Here is a 20790-nt window from a genome sequence, read left to right on the forward strand (position 1 = left end):
ATTATCGCAAGGGGACCACTCGTCAGAAATCTAGCGCGATGGACTTAGCCACTTCAAAAATGTTGAATTCTAACTTACTAGTTCGCAGAGTTTGGTAAGTTTTTTTCATGCAGCATATAACTTTCATGCAGTATATAACTACAGTGTAGTATCATTCTTATTTGCTGTAAGTTGAAAATTCACACTTTCTTTGCCACTTCATATTTTCTCTGGTCCCCTAATCGCGAATTTAACCACTCGCGAAAATGTGTGAGAGCGGCAATTCGCGAAAATTTACGTACGCGAAAATTATAGCGTATACAGTACCAGATTTGAGCACTGTTTAAATCAAAGAACCACCGAGTCTAGTCACAGAAGTCTCTGCTAACGCTTCAACAAATCTATGTCAGGTCACTGCTGCCAATGAACAGGTAGGTGAACTGTGGTGATCCTTAAACGGGATCCTGATATTCAGACTTTGTCATCTCCTTGATCCCACTTTGTGAATTGAGAATTGTAGACATCTCCCGACAGATGGAAGTTGTGTGCTTCAGGACAATCAGTAACATTACAGGTACAACTGCCCTCTGTTCTTAATTATCAATGCACAGCATCATAGTGTATCTACTCCAAAGGAAAGGGCGGGGTTGAAAAGGGGAATAGGTAAGGAGGTGAGGGGTAAGATTATAGGAGGGGATGTAGAGTTGGAGGGGAATCGGGAGGGGAGCGAAAAGGGGAGGGAAAGGGAAATGGAGGGGAGGGGAGGGGAAAGGAAGAGGAGGGGAGTGGAAAGGTGAGAGGGGGGAAAGGCACCAGGGAGGTGATGAAGAGGTAGAGAGGAAGGGAAGGGGAGGGGGAGGGAGGGGAGGGGAAGGGGAGAGGAAGGGAGGGGAGGGGAAGGGGGGGAGGGGAAGGGGAGGTTTTTTAGAGGACAACATCAATCAGAATCTCCTTTGAGAATACCACAACAGTCCTGCTGACCGTCCTTGTGCTTCCAGCAAGAATTCACAACAATTTTGAGCACAATCGTCATTGGGCTCCACAAAGAGATTAAAAGTCACGATCCTATCTCGACTTCTCCTCTTGCACATCCATACTGTCATCCCATTCCGAAGACGCGTAGCTTTAATGATGACAGAAACGGCGGGGCTTTCATGATTCCCGCATCTCCATTGTCTCTAGTCGCTTATCGCAAAGCGCAGTTATTGACCGCAGAGATCAAGAGTTGTGGTGTTGGCTGTGGGTTCCACCAAGGGCATTGCTGAGGAATGCCAGATGACCCTTTGGACAGTGGTTGGCAAAGTGTCCTTTCTCTCCGCACTGATGGGGGCAAAAGAAGCACAGAGAATAATAGTCTTCAAAATCACATTTAGATCATGTTAAATAGTAGACTCTTACTTTACTGCTCTTTTCAAATAATCTGCCATCTTATTTTTCCTCATTTATGAATTGTCCTGTGTATTGCATGTACACTAGGTGAAACCATCAAATGCTTACATTTCCAATTTGCTTATTCATAAAAAGACAAATCATCAGAATTGCATACTCACTACAAAACAGTCTCATGTAACTTGGATAGGATGCCACACATGAAAACCATGATTAAGGTGATGCATTCCTTCACAAACAGTTCCTTTCACTCCTTCAATCAGTGCTAAGAATCACAAAAAAAAAAAAGAACCTGAAGAGCTTTTACTGGTCTATTTGATAGTCAAGGGAGGCACTGCTATTCAGGTGGTCACCTGACTTACCTTGAAACATGTGACATTTTCTAATGACCTCTGACCCCTTCCCATGGGCCTTCGTTGATGATGCTCCGGATTGGTCTGGGAGTTTGTGTCGGCATTGCCTAACACGCGGATGCCCTGATTTTGCTGAAGAAGGTAATGGTGAAACAGATATTGCCATGTAACATAGGTTGCTCCAATATCATACATCAATGAGGGTGCATAATAACCCAATACTAACAGAGCTTTCAATATGGCACTCTAAACTTTGGTACAGTCACAGATCAAAAGAGACACATCGCACTAAAAACTACAGACACAAGACATTCAACCAACGAGTTTATCACTGTGAAACATTGGGCTTATATTTATGCACTGTAAAAGTATACCTTCATTTGGAACATGTGGTTACACTTCAGAACTTTGCAAGACTGCTACATCATCTCTGTTTCATGATAAAACTTCCTGTTTCAGGTACAGTGGAAACTCGATATAACGAGATGGTCGGGACCGAGTCGTTTTCCTCGTTATAGCCGATATCTCGTTATATCAGTAGGCATAAAAGAAAGCATAACATAAAGACATTAATTTGCACATGTGGGACTACCCATCATCTTTCAATCAATACTGATAACTTGGTAATGTGTGTGAGGTAATTACTCACCTTTATGGGTAAGAAGATGTCTTTTCGCCAATGAAATCCGATATCAAGAATGTTTTTCTTATCAATTGTAGATGTTTGAATTTGTAAATCTAAATAGCTTGCGATTGTGTGAAGATCGTCTGTGGATTGGTGTGTGGTTACAGTATGGGTGTGTGTTGTGTGTGGAAAGCTTGAATATGGTCTGCACAATGCTGTGTGTGTGTGTGTGTGACACATTCTGTATGTATATTATGACTGCGTGTGTGTGAAGATGGGGAATTCCCTACGTAGAAAGCCAATCACAGCATCAGATTGCCTCACACTTGCTAAACGTCATGATGATGTCATGTATACGGCCGTCCCACCACATTTTCTGCATGTATCAGTGCGCCTACACACACACATACACGTATGCAGTGCTAGCTGTAGAGTGAACTGAAGAAAATATGTGTGTACAAGACAGTTTTTGGCGCATCGAGCTTTACAATCTCGGAACATGATAGCACAGGCGAAGTAAAGCTTTACCCGAAGACATTTTGCTTTACCTCGCTATATCAGGTTTGATTGGCTATGTTTTTCTTTGTTTGGAAATCACAAAATTTATCTCGTTATAGCAGTTATTTCGTTATAGCCGATCTCGCTATAAGAGTAGCATTTTACATAGACTTGTGTGGAAGGAAATTTGGGACCGGGAAAATTTCCTCGTAATAACCGATATCTCGTTATAGCAGTGTTCGCTATACCGAGTTTCCCCTGTACATTTAAAACACCATAGGTATATCAATCAGGGTCCATGTGAATGATTGACAATCATTTCCTAGGTGGTGGACTTTTGGTATGGCAAAAAAAAAAAGACTCCCGGTGAAACCATGATTCTTTGTTCTCAAGCGAGGGCAGGCTTCTGAATTTCTCTCTTTGCATCATCTGTTTTCAAAGACACTCTACTGTCTGTTCCTTCATAAGAGATGCACCTTTCAGTGTACATGAACTCCTCAACTATGTATTCTCATCAGGTTTTAACTCACCCTTTCGGCAGCTTGCTTTTGGCTGAAGGCTGTTGGTGGGCCAGCGGTCTGGTAGGTCTGTCCAAACTGCCCGGTGTACTTGGGACAGTGGATGGCTTTATGGCCTGGCTCACCACAGCTGTGACAGGTCAGTTTCTTTGACCCCACATCCTTCATGTCACCAGGCATGGGGAGGTCAAAGGTCGGGCTATGAAAGCACAGAAAGAAGGCCAGAACTTGCTCATACTTACAAGAACAGAGTACAGTATCACACATGATATCTCTACCTTCCTACCATAGCTTTACAAGCAGTTGGAAGGGAAATATCATCACCTTTTTCACGTCATTGTACTGCTTCAAAGACAAACATTTCTAATACAGTGCACTCCCGTTATAACAAACACGGTTAAAACAAAATTCTAGTTACAACAACACAAAAATTTAGGCTGCGACACTATTCTCCCTATGTTTTTAATTGTTTATTTGTTGATATAACTAAATTTCGATATAACGAAAGAAAAATGCCAGTCCCGAGGACTTCGTTATAACAGGAGTCCACTGTATATACTCTTCTTATCTGATGCATTCAAAACCTTTGTACATATACGGTAAATTCCTTTAGTAACATTTTAGCATACCAGTGTGTAAAGTATGGTGAAAGAAAGTAAAGTGAAAACTGTGTGTGCTAGGATGTGTCAGCTTTTGGTGTGTGCTTGTATATAAGTGAGCTAGACGAGATTGCCCAAACAGAAGTGCGCTACACTCGTGAGCATGTACATGTAATTGTGTGACATATGTGTCAGGTGACAGATTTGTGTAAAAAAATATAAACAAGAGACCCGCGGGTCTAGCGCTCACCTGAGTATCGCAAGTTCACCTTTCACGCAGTCACTAATCTAAATTATTCACAGCTCTACCAAAATTTGACCAGGCACTCTCAAGTAGAAGATGACAATGTACAATAAGGTCCTATTTTTTTAAAGATTCCTTAATTTGGGGGGATTGGGGCCCCCTGGGGCCCTCTGGGTGGGGCATGGTGCTCATTTTGATAAATTGTGATCCTGATCCCCTAGGGATGCTACTTGCCAAGTTTGATGAAAATCCATCATGAGGTTTTCAGGAAGAAGATGAAAATGTACAATTTAGGCCCCCATTTGGACCTTCCCAACCACCCCACCCCCCCCCCCCCCCCTCCCCGAGGGGCACCCCTGGATCTCCTATGAACAAACTTGAAACTACAGTCATTAATGTACTCACTCATAGTATTATCTTAGCTCTATAACTTCTGATACTAGAGAAGATTTTAAAAGATTCCTTCATTTTGGGGGTGTGGGCCCCCCGGGGGCCCCCTGGGTGGGGCATGGTGCCCATTTTAACAAATTGAGATCCTAACCCCTTAGGGATGCTACCTGCCAAGTTTGGTGAAAATGGGTCATGGGATTCTTAAGAAGAAGATGAAAATGTACAATTTAGGCCCCATTAGAACCCCTCCCCACCCCCCTCCCCTGGGTCCCAAGGGGGGCACCCCTGATTCTGCCATGAACAAACTTGAAACTACAGTCATCAATGTACTAACTCATAGTATTAACTTAGCTCTATCACGTCTGGTTCTAGAGAAGAAGATTTTTACAGATTCCTTAATTTTGGGGGGTTTGGGCCCCCCTGGGGACCCCCTGGGTGGGGCATGGTGCCCATTTTAACAAATTGAGTTCCTAACCCCCTAGGGATGCTACCTGCCAAGTTTGGTGAAAATGGGTCATGGGATTCTTAAGAAGAAGATGAAAATGTACAATTTAGGCCCCATTAGAACCCCTCCCCACCCCCCTCCCCTGGGTCCCAAGGGGGGCACCCCTGATTCTGCCATGAACAAACTTGAAACTACAGTCATCAATGTACTAACTCATAGTATTAACTTAGCTCTATCACTTCTGGTTCTAGAGAAGAAGATTTTTACAGATTCCTTAATTTTGGGGGGTTTGGGCCCCCCTGGGGGCCCCCTGGGTGGGGCATGGTGCCCATTTTAACAAATTGAGTTCCTAACCCCCTAGGGATGCTACCTGCCAAGTTTGGTGAAAATGGGTCATGGGATTCTTAAGAAGAAGATGAAAATGTACAATTTAGGCCCCATTAGAACCCCTCCCCACCCCCCTCCCCTGGGTCCCAAGGGGGGCACCCCTGATTCTGCCATGAACAAACTTGAAACTACAGTCATCAATGTACTAACTCATAGTATTAACTTAGCTCTATCACTTCTGGTTCTAGAGAAGAAGATTTTTACAGATTCCTTAATTTTTTGGGGTTTGGGCCCCCCTGGGTGCCCCCTGGGTGGGGCATGGTGCCCATTTTAACAAATTGAGTTCCTAACCCCCTAGGGATGCTACCTGCCAAGTTTGATGAAAATCGGTCTTGGGGTTTTCAAGAAGAAGATGAAAATGTAAAAAGTTTACGCACGACGCACGACGGACGACGGACGACGGACGACGGACGACGCACGACGCACGACGGACGCCGGACGAAGGGCGATCGCAATAGCTCACTTGAGCCTTTGGCTCAGGTGAGCTAAAAACCACACAATTTGTTTGTGTATTCTAATCAATTATTCTTGCATCAAGTTATTTTCATTGCAACTGTTCAATAACAAATTGCCCTTCATTAACGTAAGTAAGCACCGATTATTCACTGAGAATCATTATTCTTTTTTTAAAGCATCAACTATTCACATCAAAGTAGGGCAATTTGTCAATCAGTTGCAATAAAGACAAGTGGACACAAGAATCATTAATTTGAATAAAGAAAAAGTAACCCCTGCTATATAGAATACGAACCATCACTGGCTATCAGAAGGAAAAGTAGTACATGTAGTCTGGTGGATATGACGCCTGTCTAGCAATCAGGAGGTGGTGGGTTTGAACCCAACCAGAGTATGGTATGCCCACTTTTTTTATCATGACTACAGTTATTACTCTTAACACCCAATACAGTGCACTCCTGTTGTAACAAACATGGTTATGACCAAATTCTCATTACAGCAATGTAAAAATTGAAGTCCCAAAATTGTATTCATATTTTATGTAGTTTACTGTTTGGCTGTAATGAAATTTCAATATACCAAAAGAAAACTGCTGGTCCTGAGGACTTTATTACAGGAGTTGTCTGTAATTACCTATTTTATATAAATGAAGGCAATTTGTCAATAAGTTGCAATTTGATTGTGGTTTGAATATCATGACAAAAAGAAAATTGAAATATGGTTTCATGCTGACACCCGATAATGGACGGCATGGCGTTAACACTATGGTGGACTGTCTTTCTGCTTCGGTAAATAAGATGTGGCACAATTTTTATTTTTTTCCAGCCATATCTCCAGAGGTTGCATTTCACAAGACTGGCCTAATAATTCAAGCATAATTAGCAAGTCAAAAGAAGAAAACAAAACTGCAGCAGCAGCCCTGCTTCTCACAAATTTCATACTCACTGGACAAATTTACAGCTCTTCCCATCCAAGCAGAAACCCAGCAAAAAGTTGGGGCAATAGATTCTCCTTACATGGCGATTCTTACAGCTAGGTCCTGCAAAAGGTCATTGAACACAAATGAAGTGACATTAGACTGCGATAAAGAACTTCACTTAAGAGTATTCATGCTCTACAAGAAGAAGGGTTATTTCACCCAAACTCAAACAAGTCCATTATGCCTTACTTTGGCAAATGGACGGAAGTGACAAAAATGTGAGTTCCTATGAATGAGAAAAACATCTATCTGCCGCTAATATTGCTAAATTGACATTAGTACAATTTGGGGTTTAGACTTAAACAACTGTTAACCAGATAAGAACGGACCGATTTTGGTACAACATGCATTTCCCATAGTCACTTGCCCAAGTATACTTGGGCTCGGACTAAACGAGTCAATAGGGTAGGTGTTTCAAATCAAAATTTTCCATCCATGTAGAACATGTAAAAGTCCACCCAAAAAATGCTATCAACTAAGATTTGGATTATTGTTACTTGCTTCCTTTTTACCAAAGGAGAACAGGTTAGACCCCGTTTACAGTGCGAGGCTCGGTCCAGCCCTGCTTCAGTGTAAACGCGCAAAAGGCCAAATGCGAGGCCAAAATTGGCCTCGCATTTGGCCTCGCTCTGGAGGTGGTCTCGGCCGTGGCCGAGCCCGGGCTTTTCTCAGTGTAAACGTAAACTGGGCCAAATGCGCGGCCAATTTTAGTCTGGTTTCCAAACCCTCTGCCTGTACTATTTCGCTGTTCAGGATATTAACCCCCTCAACGTCGAAAACTAGTATAGTTTAAGGTTGTTTTGTCCTGCAAAGGATTTTTTCCTTCGGCCAAGGCCTTTGCCTGAACGACGACTTCGTCGCCACAGAATTCATTTGGCAAAGGGTCTGAAAACCAGACAATACCAAATTGCATTTGTTTACAAGCAGAGCGCCACTACGACATACTGAAAGGTTTGAATCAAAAGCGCGGCCAAGCCCAGCAGTGTAAACGGACAAAATTGCCGGGCCCGGCCTCGCAATTGAGGCTGGGCTCAGCCGCGGCTTGGCCGCGGCTTGGCCCGGCCCCGCACTGTAAACGGGGTCCATCATATACTTCTCCCTCACTGCACTACACTTGATTTAGCTATCCTTACCATGTTTGCAGAAGCCTCTGTCATACCAAGGACAGTCTTTCATCTTACTGTCAGGATCAATGTGGAGGAAAGGACAATCTTTGTTGCTACACATACCTGAAATGGATAGAAGATAACTCTTCTTAGCAGTCATTGATAAAAACAGTCAAGTAAGGAAAAGACCAAAATGGAAAAGAATCACACAAATGACATGTTGATAAAATACTGCCTACATCAAAGACACGTAACAGTCCCCTCTGCAAGACTGCAACTCTACCACAATATTTCATGTTTTTTTCTTTATGTCTATCGAGATTAATTTAACATATATGAAGTTGACTTTACAATGTTACAGCCAAAGTGGTAGATCTGCAGCTATTCCTATTTCTCATAATCAGTCTAAATCTTGAATACATTTACACAAACATGTATATTATTATGCATCATGAAAATATCTAGAGGTTCATTTGCATGGGCATATGAAAAAGCAAGTTACGCACAAAGAAAATTGGCAGGTCACTGGGATAGTCATTGCTGTGAAATCCTTTTTGTAGTTTCCACGCATATAGTAAACATGTGCAGTATAACATGGGAAAAAAAATATCCCATCGGGGTTGTATTTGTTCTTGTCTTGACTCCAGAACCTCTCTAGGTTAGACTTGAAACTATTCATGTATCATCGCTATCTAAATTTAAGAATTTATCATCCTCAAACTAGATTGTACAATATGATATCACAGCATGGAGCAAGCTGCAGCGTTGACCAAAACTAACAACTTATTTGAGTGGGTAAGCAATGTGGGGTCATGGGGGCATCTGAAATCAAAATCTTGGTCAGAATTAGGAAGGGAATAGAAGAGACTTACCAAATTTTGCAAAGAAAAAACATTCTGGCATCTTCTGCATGTCAAACTGATGCAAGAATTCACACTCGTCTCCCTTCTTGCACAGACCTCTGAGCCAATGCTTGCACACGACTGCCTTGTCACCTTTGACATGTCGGAATGGGCAGAGGGCAGCCTTCACACAGGAGTGATTTTTGAAGAACTGGCACACTGCAGAGTTGGATTCTGCAGGGAAATCACATGCAACTTAAATGAGAAACCTTGGGACAAGTTGTCTTAATCCCCCAAAATTAATCACAACAGAAACAAGATGAGTTGGATACTATTTATAATAATATACACACTTAATAATGAAAATATCAGAATATCATGACAATCTCACTTCAATAAAGATTCATGACATTGATCTAATTATTTCAATCTACTTCAGATGCCAATTATATGTGCATCTGTCATCCAGAGTGAAAATGAAATATACATGTCTGGATCTGGATCTGGATGCATTGCCTTGAATGTACGATTGTATGATTGTTTGAAAATTGTCATGATCATCAGTGTCTAACGGCGTTCTAGAGGTTTCTAAATCAGAATTGACATCTTGTGGCGTTGTGCCGTGGTGGGTATGCATGGGTGTGTGTAACCCCGTCGCGGGGCGCTGTAACACAGCAACAGCCCTTTACGGTACGTATTTGTCCGTATGGGGTCGCTGCTGCGGTTAGGGTGTGTGTGACCAGTGTAGGTTTACTAGTAAATGCTTTTATCAATGGACAATGAATAGTTATAAACTGAACATTTACCGTGTCGATTTCTCGGAATCATAGTATGCATTTATCTGTACTGCTATCAATTGTCTAAAGATAATTTGGAAAAAAAAAAGAAGTTAAAACACTCTAGTCCGGACATGGAAGATACATGACAGCATGCAGCATTGACAACATTGGCAGCAACGCATGGGACTACTACTGATACGACATGAAGTGGCAACATATAGTGTAAGGAAACTTACTGTCCATGCCATGGAATGGTAGCGGCAGTGTTCCATGCTGCATTTCCACAGCAGCTTCAATATCGAACTTGATATTTTCGACATTTGCTACGATATTCTGCATTTTTATTAGATGAAGCGTGTCCAGCGGGCCGATACCTGATGAAACAAGACGCTTCCAACTCAGATTTTCCACACCAGTCGAAGTCCTATCGTTGCTGTTGCTTGATGATAATGGAATCAAATCTCACCTCGAAAGTCGCGAGACGAGATTGTCCGGCATTGCATGGCTAGCATGCGATCGCCGGTCAACGTGCAACGCGAATGCCGTGTGATATCAATATACGATATGATTACGTGTAAAACCCCGGTTGTGTAAGATTTCCGAACCGGCGCAAAGAAAGCAAAGAAAGTGGGAAGAAAATGTGATAACGTCACCATGCAACCGTCCAACTAGCCGAGCAACGAAAAGAATTATGCGGTAGATATTTATGTGATGTGTATATGTGTAATTTAAGAGGGAAACATGTCTTTGCATGTGACTGAAAGATTGTGTTATTAGTATCCGGAGGAAGATAGCTTTTGCATTGTTCACGTTAGATCATACACTACAGTACTACAGTGGTTACAGTAGTCCCATACAAGCAAAAATTTGCTGTGTGAGTGTATCAAACGAGGCTTGCTTGCTCTTGCCTGTTTCGTCGTGGGATACGACTTCTGAACAGGACATGCAATGTATGACTAAAAGATGAGGGAATGTTTAATGCCTTCATCACTGTGTGTGGTACATGAAGTATTGTAATACTTCATAGCTGGTAAACGTGGTAGCCTAACTGTGTGAGTGTTAGTACATGTACTGCTGGTCTAACTGCTACAGTACTGTAAGTGTAACTAGCTAGTAAACTTTATTCTTAATCTTAGGAAGTTAAGTATTGACCGAAAGTCATGGTCGCCGGTCGGGGATGGTAGACTAGATTCTAGACTCAGATTCTCAGAATTGAAAATAAAAGGATTGGAATAGATATCTACAAGAAGATGATGCATCTAGTGACAGAATCAGAAACTGCTGTGCATGTTGATTCACGTGTATATGTCCATCAGCTGTATCATGTAACTGTGTATAAAGAAGAAACAGTATTTAAAGGACAAGTTTACCTTCATATATATGTATGGATTGAATGAGTTCAGCAATATTGATTAGTAGAAAACGGTGAAAGTTTGAGGAAAACCGGACAAATTGTTCAAAAGTTATGCATTTTTACGTTTCAGTGACTCATCACTGTTTGAAAAGACTGCTAACCATTTGTGATGTTACAATACATGCGTAAAGGAAAATTTCTTCAGGCTTTCAAAGATGTGTTCTACTCTTATTGCTACATTCACTCATGAATCCACACATGTATTATGTTGAACTTGTTCTCCTATATCTTGCAACCTACCATATATTCATTCATGTTTTTCTATGTAGGCCATGGCAGCAGGCCAGCTCAATAGCAAGCTGTGCTTGTCATTGATGAAGCATTTATGCAGTTTTAAACATCAACAGAAGTGGCTGCTTCCCTGTGTATCTCCATGTTTCATTCAGGTAAATCGCACACATAAGGTGTAACCTTGTCAGTCGTAGCCTGACTAAAATTGCGTGCTTTTCTTTTATGATTAAAGAAATCTTTTGCAAGTTATTTTTTTAAGTACTAATCTAAAGATGATGTTATCTTAACTGATTTCTTTGGAGAGATGTAGCTGTGTTTGTACATGTATATATCACCGTGATAGAGAGGATGTAATTAAAGATTTCAGCATGTCTCTTTGTAAATCCACTTTATGATGTTCATTACCTCAGTTCCCTGTTCAGTCCTGCTCTTTGCCCACAAATACTTCCTGTATAAAATGTTTAACAAATTATTCGGAGTACTATGTAAGTAAAGTACCTATCTATGCCACCACAATCTACAAGAAAAGGCCAGAAGAGGCAAGGCCTAGTCACATAGCATGATACCTTGACTGCTAAGGTCAGAACCAACATCAAACAGAACGACTAAACTCCAGACAGGTCATTTTCCAACTTTCAACAAATCCTTTTGATTTTTCAGGGCATTATACTGCAAAACCAAAGGCCTTTGTACAATTGAATTTTATCATCAACCAAACCACTGTTAACTGGCCGTGGCAATTAGATACAAAACCATTATAGGCTTGCCTAGAATTGGTGCATTGCCTACAGTGAACAATACTACACTCAGCATTCTCCAAACATTCAAATAATTGTAAATTATACGGATGCATGTTAACAAGAAGAATGGGCTTGCCAGCATAAATCCTAACATTGCCAAAGATATTCCAAGGTGTCACAACATTTCTCCTAAGCAAGATGAATTCTTTCGAAAGAGTACCACTCGGTCACAACATACATGTATATTGTGATGTATTCTGTTGTTACTATACTGTGTGCTTGTATGCACCTTTTGTAATGGATCTGTGTACTTTTGATGTCAGGTTCAGAAAAAGTTGTCCACAACCACCACTCACAGTCAGAGACACCAACCACACCATGAAACCACCACGAGAACTGACCACCACGTAGAGGAGCTGTCGGCACCTTTAGAACCTTCCGACATTCTCTCGTCCGGGCTCAATGAGCGGGTGGAGAAGGCCATTCAGAGTGCAGTCGACCAGGTTGCACCCTGTCCAATTGAGCCCAAGGATGGGAACAAGGTTGACGAGGAAGTGATCGTCCAGGAGATCAGGTGGCGGGAGCAAAGCGTCGCGCTATCTGAACTGCCCTCAATCTATATGGAGCTTTCAAAGAGCAGATTAACAGGTTTCTTATTCGTTTCATGTTTTATCATTCATTTCATGTTCTCATATATATCAGTGTGAAGTTTCTCAGTTCCAAGGTTCTTGTGCCTGCTTTGATTTATATTGTCAAAATCATTTGATAAATTGATCAGAACAACATTCATGTTGCTGCTGTCACAACACACAACACAATCTCCAGTATTATGTGCTATCCAGCAGATATTTCTTGAATTACAAACTGTAGGTTTGCTGTTCTTTCAATGTACAGTTAAACCTCTCTTATCCGGCCTCCCTTTATCCGGATCTCTCTATTATCCGGACGCAATCTCCCCGTGATTTTTTTTTTTTAATTACGGGAGGAGAGGGGGATTCCCAACTCCTTGAGAAATCCTACACAAACACACATGAATTACACATTACTTCCAACATGATTAACATACATTACATCAAATTTTCTTCCAAATTGCTACCTTCAGACATTTTAACATCCCTAAACATCCCCAAATCATTGCAAGAACATGGACAGATTATGCGCTCGAGTCCTCTCATATCGCATTGCCACATATAGGTCCATACACAGCCGTCGATATGACTAGATAGACATGCATTGTTTCGAGTCATTGGCTGAGCAACAAATGATATTGAACACTCAAAAATTGTTCACACACAGTGCATACACTAAGAGAGAGAGAGGGAGACCATCTAACAATGGCGACCTACAGTCGACTTTGCCGAGCCGTGATGATCGAATTTTGAAGCGTAGTTTCGTCGACTCGTACTGTTTATTTTCAAGATCTACTTGATACATTTCTTAATAATTATTTAGGTAAATCATCCCAAGAATTTATTTTAAAAAATGATTTCATTCTTGCAAACACGAACCTCTATTTTGGGGTCTGTTACTGAGTGTAACAATGAAAAGGTTGCAGTATACACATTACTACATGTGGTACTACAATGGGCTACATCAGTACATGTGTATGTTTATGTATGTATAAAGCATTGAGTCTCCCGTATCCGGCCAAATCCCTTATCCGGATGAGCCCCGGTCCCGACTTGTCCGGATACGAGAGGTTCAACTGTACTAGTGATCAAGTGAACTGGAGAGCGTTATCACGCCTTGCTGTGCTAGATGTGTGAAGGCATTATTTGAACTAGCACTACGATATCCTGAATGAAAATAAAGTTAACGTCAACTGATGTTTTGGTATAAGTGGCACAAAATTTAAAAAAAAAAATCTATAAAGTGCCTTTAGCTGGGGAAAAATTGGTGAGCATGCCTCAAATTCCTCCAGGTTTATTTTTGCTTGGTGTCTCTTTTGCAGGTCTTGTAGTGATATCTGCCCTGGCAGGCTACGGCATGGCTCCGGGTGTGTTTGATCCAGCCACCTGTGCTCTCATGGGCCTTGGGACATTCCTTGCCTCCTGCTCAGCCAACACAGTAAATCAGGTGAGTGTGTGTGTACAAGGAGCTTCAAACACAAGCTCCATGGTGTGTACCATCACGAAAGTGAGCGAGAACTTTGTCTCCATTCTAAACCCTATTTTATTTGTACTTTGATAATGTCACATGGACTAGATGTGTGTGTTCATACCTTCATACACGTCTGCATACAATTTAGATTGATTGATCAACATGAACATCATGGTTGCTTATAATTACTGAGTAGATGGCTCTGATAATTAGAAAAACTTGTGTTTGTGTTAACTTCATTATACAGCTGTATTATGATTCCCATCTTCTCTCATGTATCTTCTTTATCTTCCTATTTCTTCTTGTGATTAAGAGAGGTGGTCTCTATTTAATCTGCTTATAGGTGGTTTGTCTGCAATAAATCCCAGACAATCTGTAATGTGTTTACTTATTTGCAATGAATATGCTGAGAGAAGTAAGATTGGTATAATTTTTGCTTTACTTGAGGGTTGTATCTTTTATGGACATCAACAAGTTCTTCCAAGCTTATCCGTATGATTTGTGTGTGTGTGTGTGTGTGTGTGCTTTTAAATAGACTTTAAAGGAAATCTGTCAGTAATGATCTTTATTTGTTTGCTCCCACAGTTTTGTGAGGTGCCATATGATTCACAGATGGCTCGCACAAGGAATCGTGTGCTAGTCAGGGGCTTGATAAGGTATGTATTTTTTTCCTCCCGCAGACTTTCACCCAAGAGCCTTTTTAATATCTTAGTTGAATTCTGATGTTTTATCCTTGTTTCACCATCTACTTTGATTATCTACGGCCTTTCGTTGACTACAGAATATTTGTTCTTTGTATTACAATGACCGTATGTATGCCTGATTAAACACTGTATATAGTTCGATTCATTTGTTCTCATTGAGAAACCTTTTCTGTCCATTGTAGTCATTTCAGTAGTATTTTCACATTTCCTGTGCCTTTTGAAAAAGGAAAATATCATGACATGGTAGCATTTTCCATCCAAAGTAAATCAATACATGTTTATCCAAATCGTAGCAATTTGCATCATACACATATTGATTGCGATCCAGATTGAATGTGAATTTGTTGAATGCATAGTTTATTTGAATGGTTGATCAAAATACAATGAATTCCTCATGCATGTAAGAATGAATGGATTGGAAGAGGCAAAGTTGTTTTATTTTGTCTCGTCTCTCCATGTTTGGCAGCCCTCTACATGCCATGTCTTTCGCATCATTTGTGGGTGTGTCTGGTGTGGCCATCCTTGGTGGTCTGGTGAATCCCCTGTCTGCGGCCATTGCTGGGTCTTCCTGGGCCCTCTATGTGTTGGCATACACCCCCTTGAAGAGGTTGAGCATCATGAACACATGGGTTGGGGCGGTGGTCGGTGCTCTTCCTCCGGCCATCGGCTGGGCAGCCTCCTGCGGAACTCTTGGACCTGGTAAGTTCTTGCGATGACCTTATAGTAATCAGATTCGTGAAGAGGCCAAGCAGATAAGAGCTTGGAAGAGGCAAAGTTTTTCATTTTGTCTTGTCTCTCCATTTTTGGCAGCCCTCTACGTGCCATGTCCTTTGCATCATTCGAATCCTGCTCGACTATGTACACCCATGATTTTTTATCATGGCTACAACTAAAACACTGATCAATTCATTGCTTATTTACGTCAATGAAGGGCAATTTGTCAATCAGTTACAATGAAAACATCTCGACAGAAGAATTTCATATACAATGCTCAAGAACCGATTCCTAAATCAATATTCATTTGTCATATACATTGGGAGGAAATGAGGATTCTCCAGCAGGGGGACAACATTAGCCGTCTTTCACCAGTTTTGAGAATGTGCAAGAATATTGATGTTCTGCTCCATAGTGAGAGTGATCTTGTCCACACCATTTTGGATCTTCTAGGTGCCTTACTCATGGCTGGTTACCTCTACTGCTGGCAGTTCCCCCACTTCAACGCCCTCAGCTGGAACCTCCGCAGTGACTACTCCCGTGGCGGTTACTGCATGATGGCCACCACGGATCCAGGCCTGTGCCGGCGGGTGGCGCTGCGCCACTGCCTGGGCATGATTGCGCTCAGCACCCTGGCGCCTGTCTTTGACCTCACCACGTGGACGTTTGCCCTGGACTCCCTGCCCCTGAACCTGTGGCTGACATACCTTGGGTGGAAGTTCTACAAGAACGCCGACAGCAAGTCTGCCAGGCAGCTATTCAAGTGCACCCTCCTCCACCTGCCTCTGCTCATGCTGTTGCTCCTGATCAGCAAGAAGGACTTGTACGACAAGGACAAGAGGCCGGCTCTCCCAGAGGGAGCGCTGGTGGCAAGCTAATGCCGGTAGCACTTGTGATAGGAATTGTCGAGAAAGGTATCATGGAGAGAATATTAAGTGTGCACAGTGCCAATATTGTGCAAATGTGCCCCAGTTTGGTACGATGTCACCTGAGGCTTTTTGTGTCCTTGCGGCTTAAGCTTTTTACCTCAGTGATTTAACCAAAATGCTACCACACGTGGGACAAGAGAATTATGGCTCATGTGGGTTCTGCTTTTGTCAACAGGCATGTTGAATTATTCTCATAGAGCCTGCAGTAGGAGAATCGAGGCCAATATATCAGGGCATCGTCTCCTCAGCTGAAAGTCATAGCCAGGTACCATAACAGTGGCAGAAGCCTCTGCTTCTAACTTACACAGAATCGGTATTTTGTGGGTGTCACTTGTGTCATGTTGCTATGGCATGTACCCATGTCTTTTCTAATTGCAGTGCAGTCATTGGAGGTCATGCATTTCTTGAGCAGTTTAATTATGGCATCGGAGGCAAAAGAACCACCAAAATGTGTTAATTTAACTTATAAACTATTGAATCAGTGTATTTGAAATGGAGATGCAGCACTCTTTTACAGTGGACTCCCATTATAACGAAGTCCTCGGGACTGGCAGTTTTCTTTTGTTACATCAAAATTTTGTTATAACCGAACAAAAAAAACGATGAAAAACAAAGAGCGGATAATGTTGCAGCCTGAATTTTTGTTTTGTTGTAACCGAAATTTCGTTGTAACCGTGTTCGTTATAATTGGAGTGCACTGTATAACCTTCTTTATGCCAGGGACCTTGGAGAGTGTGTACAACTCTATGGGGTTGTCTGTGCCAGTTAGCACTTGAAGCACACAGAGTTAATATTTATTGGATAGACAGTTTGGAGATAAATGATGCCTGCCATTTACATGTTCTCCACTTATCATCTGCAGTGTTCTGTCAATTACACTGGTTTTGTGATTGATGATTTTTTACGGGCTCTCAGTTTAGCTCTTTACACACTTTATCATGTGAAGTTTTGTTCTGTGGTCACAGCGAGTGAGACTTACCAGAAGTGATGAATACCTACCAAAGATTATGTCACCAGTATCTCTGTCAGTTATGACAATCATTTCACATTGATTTCTTTTCCTCAAATTCTCAAGTATTCAGATTTTTAGCCATTGATATTATGTCATTGAAACAAGGATAGTTTTCACTCCTTGTGTGTGACTGAGCATATTTTGTCTTATAAGTTGCTATATTATTTTGTAAGTAACAGTGTTATTGTTTCAACCACATTTGACCAATGGTGAATATTCTTATTGAAGCCTCAAATAAGGAATAGAGTGTAAATTTCATACTTCCAGGTCACATTGACTGAAGATCACTCCAGAAGAATTATAGTGCACATGTTGATTAATCAGCATAATGTAAGCTTTCACAGTAGAATCAGAATTTGGCATTAGAAGCTATGCAAGAATATTGTGCGATTCACATGTACCATCCATTTTGCTTCCCATTGTTTATGATTAGGTACATGTGTCCTCACCTTGCTTAACTACACGTGTGTGCCATGTGATTTTTGATTGTCTACCTCTTCAATCCACCAGTAATTTATAAATGTTGTTTTATTGATATGCACTCATGTGAGGATTGTGTTCAGGGAAGATTTTTTTAATCAGGCTTTCCAGGACTGGTTCAAAATTTGTCTTTGAACTGTTTTAGGTTGGTGCACCCGTATCATAATTGTATCTGATTATATTATATATGATTTTATGATATAATGATATTCAGGTAAGTGTGCTCTTTTAATTATAGAATGCAAGCTCATTGAAAAAGAAACTGAGTTGATGAAATACAAAATATAACTTCATTCCTCATTCCCAACAAAAGAAATTCCTCAGTTTCATCATTAGCAAAGATTGATCAAGTTTTGATACATACAGTACTCTTACCTATTAAGGAAAGCAGTAACAGCTAGATGTCTGTAATCAAGAGTATGTACATGTAGAAACGATACACAATGTTTGCTTGTTTCACAACCCCCCCCCCCCCTTCACCCCTCATTCTTTTCAAATGTCTTAATTATCAAAACAAGTCATACAGCCTAAAATGGACCTTTTCATGTTAAACCTCCACTTCACTGGCTGCAAAATTAGAAAATGAAAATTTCAATGCAGAACTGTAAATTTTGATAATTCTGAAAGCTGTGTAGGTTTGGATTAGATACAATTTTATGCAGAGAAGTGCAATAGTGTGGCATTGAATTATGAGAGGCAGTTGTATACACTTGTCCAAATGCATTGGCAGGTTTGATGTTGTTTTTTTTTATTCTTAGTTTTAAAACTTTAGTGTAGCCTTTTTCTTGGTGATTTGGCATGAATTGACGTGACACATGACATGGTGACATATGTTTTGAAAAGTGGAAGAGAGAGAGCAGCTTTGTGCCTGTATGAAACTGATGAAATTTACTGCAGACTGTGCGTACACTGATCGTCAAATCTTGATTGCAACAGTGAGAAGCTCAGTGACACTGTTCTTCAGTAGACTTTCAAACAAATTTTGCCCATGGCAGCTATGTATTTAAAATGTCCATGCACTGTGACTGAATGTGCATGAACAGACTGCACAAAGTCTAGCCATTTGTAGACATTGTACACATGAGTTGACAATCACCTGGTTCTTTAATGACAAGCAGATTAAATCTAGGTGGGCCATCGAAATGAATGAAAGAAAGTGAAAGAAATTCCAGGAATTTCCTGGTAACCTTTTGCTGTGTATGAATTATTTATGCATCTTTCTCTGTGGTTACACAGTCCTTATAAACTTTTTCTTTTATGGTGTGTTGTTGTCCACAGTGGTTTTACTCTGAGGGAAAATAGAACACGCACACATTGGTCCTTGACATGAAAATGTTGCTGATTTGTGAACTTTTGTTACACATTTCAGCCCGACTGAATACTACACCTCTTATATTTGTAAATAAGATGAGATATGTTTCATGTGAAGTGAAATCATAACTTAATTGAATAAAAAAAATTACAAAAACCAAAAATGTCTTTTCTAGTGTGCTGTCCTTTCTATAGCTTTTATGGTATTTGTGTTGACAATCACTATGAAGAAAACTCAGTTCAGAAACTCTAATTTAACCTCATTATAGTGAGGTCAGTTAAAAGTGTACATGTACATGTATAAACCAAACAAGGTGATTTTGCACGTCCCAATTCTCTCTCTCTCTCTCCCTACATATATATATATATATATATATATATATATATATATATATATATGTATATACATTTTTTTTTTTGGTCTTTGTACCCTGCTGTAGTGAGAAACCTTATAATGTACACAACAATGGTCACGATTTTTATGTCCTTGTTGTACATGTATCAAGGACCCCCTGTATGTGTTCAAATCGAAGCGCCCAAATTTCTATGAGGCTCCATATTCAATTTCTTTCTATTATATACAGTACTTCACATCCAACATCCAATACATGTACTACGCAATAGATAACAATTTCCGATAATCATTACAGCCTGTTTCTGTAATACAGTCAACTTCTTTGCAACTTATTGACAAATTGCCCTACATCGACGTAAGTCAACTTCTTGCAAGGTACAAGAATTTGGTTTGAAGCAGATTACACTGATTAAGCGAGAATTGCTGAAAGTTTAGCCAACAGTTTCACCAGTACACATTGATGCACAAAAAATGTATGGTTTGAGACAAACATTTTTTCATATATATATATATATATATATATATATATATATGTTTAATATGTGATTGCATGCAGCCAAATCTCATTTCAATAAATAAATACACATACATTAGTATGTACAAATTGCATGGTCTTCTCTGACATTTGACAGTACAGCTGGAACACAAAGGCCCACATTCACGAAGGTGGTACAATTTTGTCCATGGCTTAAACCATGGACAAAGACCATGGGGCGCCAAGTGTTGCACGGAATATTTCGTTACGAAATCAGTCATTTAACGAAATTATCATTTCATTACAAAATAATCATTTCGTCAACGAAATGACTGATTTCGTAATGAAATATTCCATGCCACACTTGGCGCCCCATGGTCTTTGTCCATGGTTTAAACCATGGACAAGATTGTACCACCTTTGTGAATTCGGGCCAGAAAGTATGAAAAGACCACTGGTAATGAAATTGAATCTCACAAGTTACAAGTACATAACAAAGGGGTGAGGGAGGGACTCAGAAACAAAACATTCACTGTGTTGATGAGAAAAAGAATCACTTAAGGTTGTACAAATTATATTGTACATGTATACCTGCACTGAATAAAGATTACACTAATTCATGTTCTACTCCCAACATAATGAGAAGTTCATGCGAAATTTTGGATACAATGAAGTGAAATTCAAGGCCCAAAATTATCATCTACATTTATGCATACACTTTAATATTTGTTAGGAT

General features: G+C 40.6%; 2 protein-coding genes across 2 annotated transcripts; one reads left to right on the forward strand and one right to left on the reverse strand.

The window, feature by feature from the left end:
* Nucleotides 1-1197: 1197 nt before the first annotated feature.
* Nucleotides 1198-9975, reverse strand: LOC139733601 (cleavage and polyadenylation specificity factor subunit 4-like). The gene is made up of 7 exons (XM_071644413.1): nucleotides 9826-9975; nucleotides 8841-9044; nucleotides 7996-8091; nucleotides 6829-6922; nucleotides 3375-3561; nucleotides 1731-1853; nucleotides 1198-1299 (listed from the first exon to the last, which is right to left on the reverse strand). The coding sequence occupies exons 1-7, from the start codon at nucleotides 9926-9928 to the stop codon at nucleotides 1198-1200; spliced, it is 909 nt and encodes a 302-aa protein (XP_071500514.1). The 5' UTR covers nucleotides 9929-9975.
* Nucleotides 9976-11285: 1310 nt separating this feature from the next.
* LOC139733587 (protoheme IX farnesyltransferase, mitochondrial-like) lies at nucleotides 11286-17481 on the forward strand. The gene is made up of 6 exons (XM_071644399.1): nucleotides 11286-11389; nucleotides 12298-12622; nucleotides 13926-14050; nucleotides 14660-14730; nucleotides 15245-15477; nucleotides 15946-17481. Exons 1-6 carry the CDS (start codon nucleotides 11318-11320, stop codon nucleotides 16368-16370), a joined length of 1251 nt encoding a protein of 416 aa, XP_071500500.1. The 5' UTR covers nucleotides 11286-11317; the 3' UTR covers nucleotides 16371-17481.
* Nucleotides 17482-20790: the final 3309 nt, after the last annotated feature.

This window comes from Diadema antillarum, unplaced genomic scaffold (assembly GCF_040938485.1).
Source record: "Diadema antillarum isolate AM-2024a unplaced genomic scaffold, OU_Dant_1.0 seq00000484_RagTag, whole genome shotgun sequence".
NCBI lineage: Eukaryota > Metazoa > Echinodermata > Echinoidea > Diadematoida > Diadematidae > Diadema > Diadema antillarum.

Bases quoted from the DNA above. Each gene is read 5' to 3' on its own strand.
- LOC139733601 (XM_071644413.1), bottom strand. From the start codon at position 9,928: ATGCAGAATATCGTAGCAAATGTCGAAAATATCAAGTTCGATATTGAA. The intron at 9,045-9,825 runs GTAAGTTTCCTT...ATTTCCCTGCAG, and splicing joins ACCATTCCATGGCATGGACA to AATCCAACTCTGCAGTGTGC. The intron at 1,300-1,730 runs GTAAGTCAGGTG...TGCCCCCATCAG, and splicing joins AAAATGTCACATGTTTCAAG to TGCGGAGAGAAAGGACACTT.
- LOC139733587 (XM_071644399.1), top strand. From the start codon at position 11,318: ATGAAGCATTTATGCAGTTTTAAACATCAACAGAAGTGGCTGCTTCCC. The intron at 12,623-13,925 runs GTTTCTTATTCG...TCTCTTTTGCAG, and splicing joins TTCAAAGAGCAGATTAACAG to GTCTTGTAGTGATATCTGCC. The intron at 14,051-14,659 runs GTGAGTGTGTGT...TTGCTCCCACAG, and splicing joins CAGCCAACACAGTAAATCAG to TTTTGTGAGGTGCCATATGA.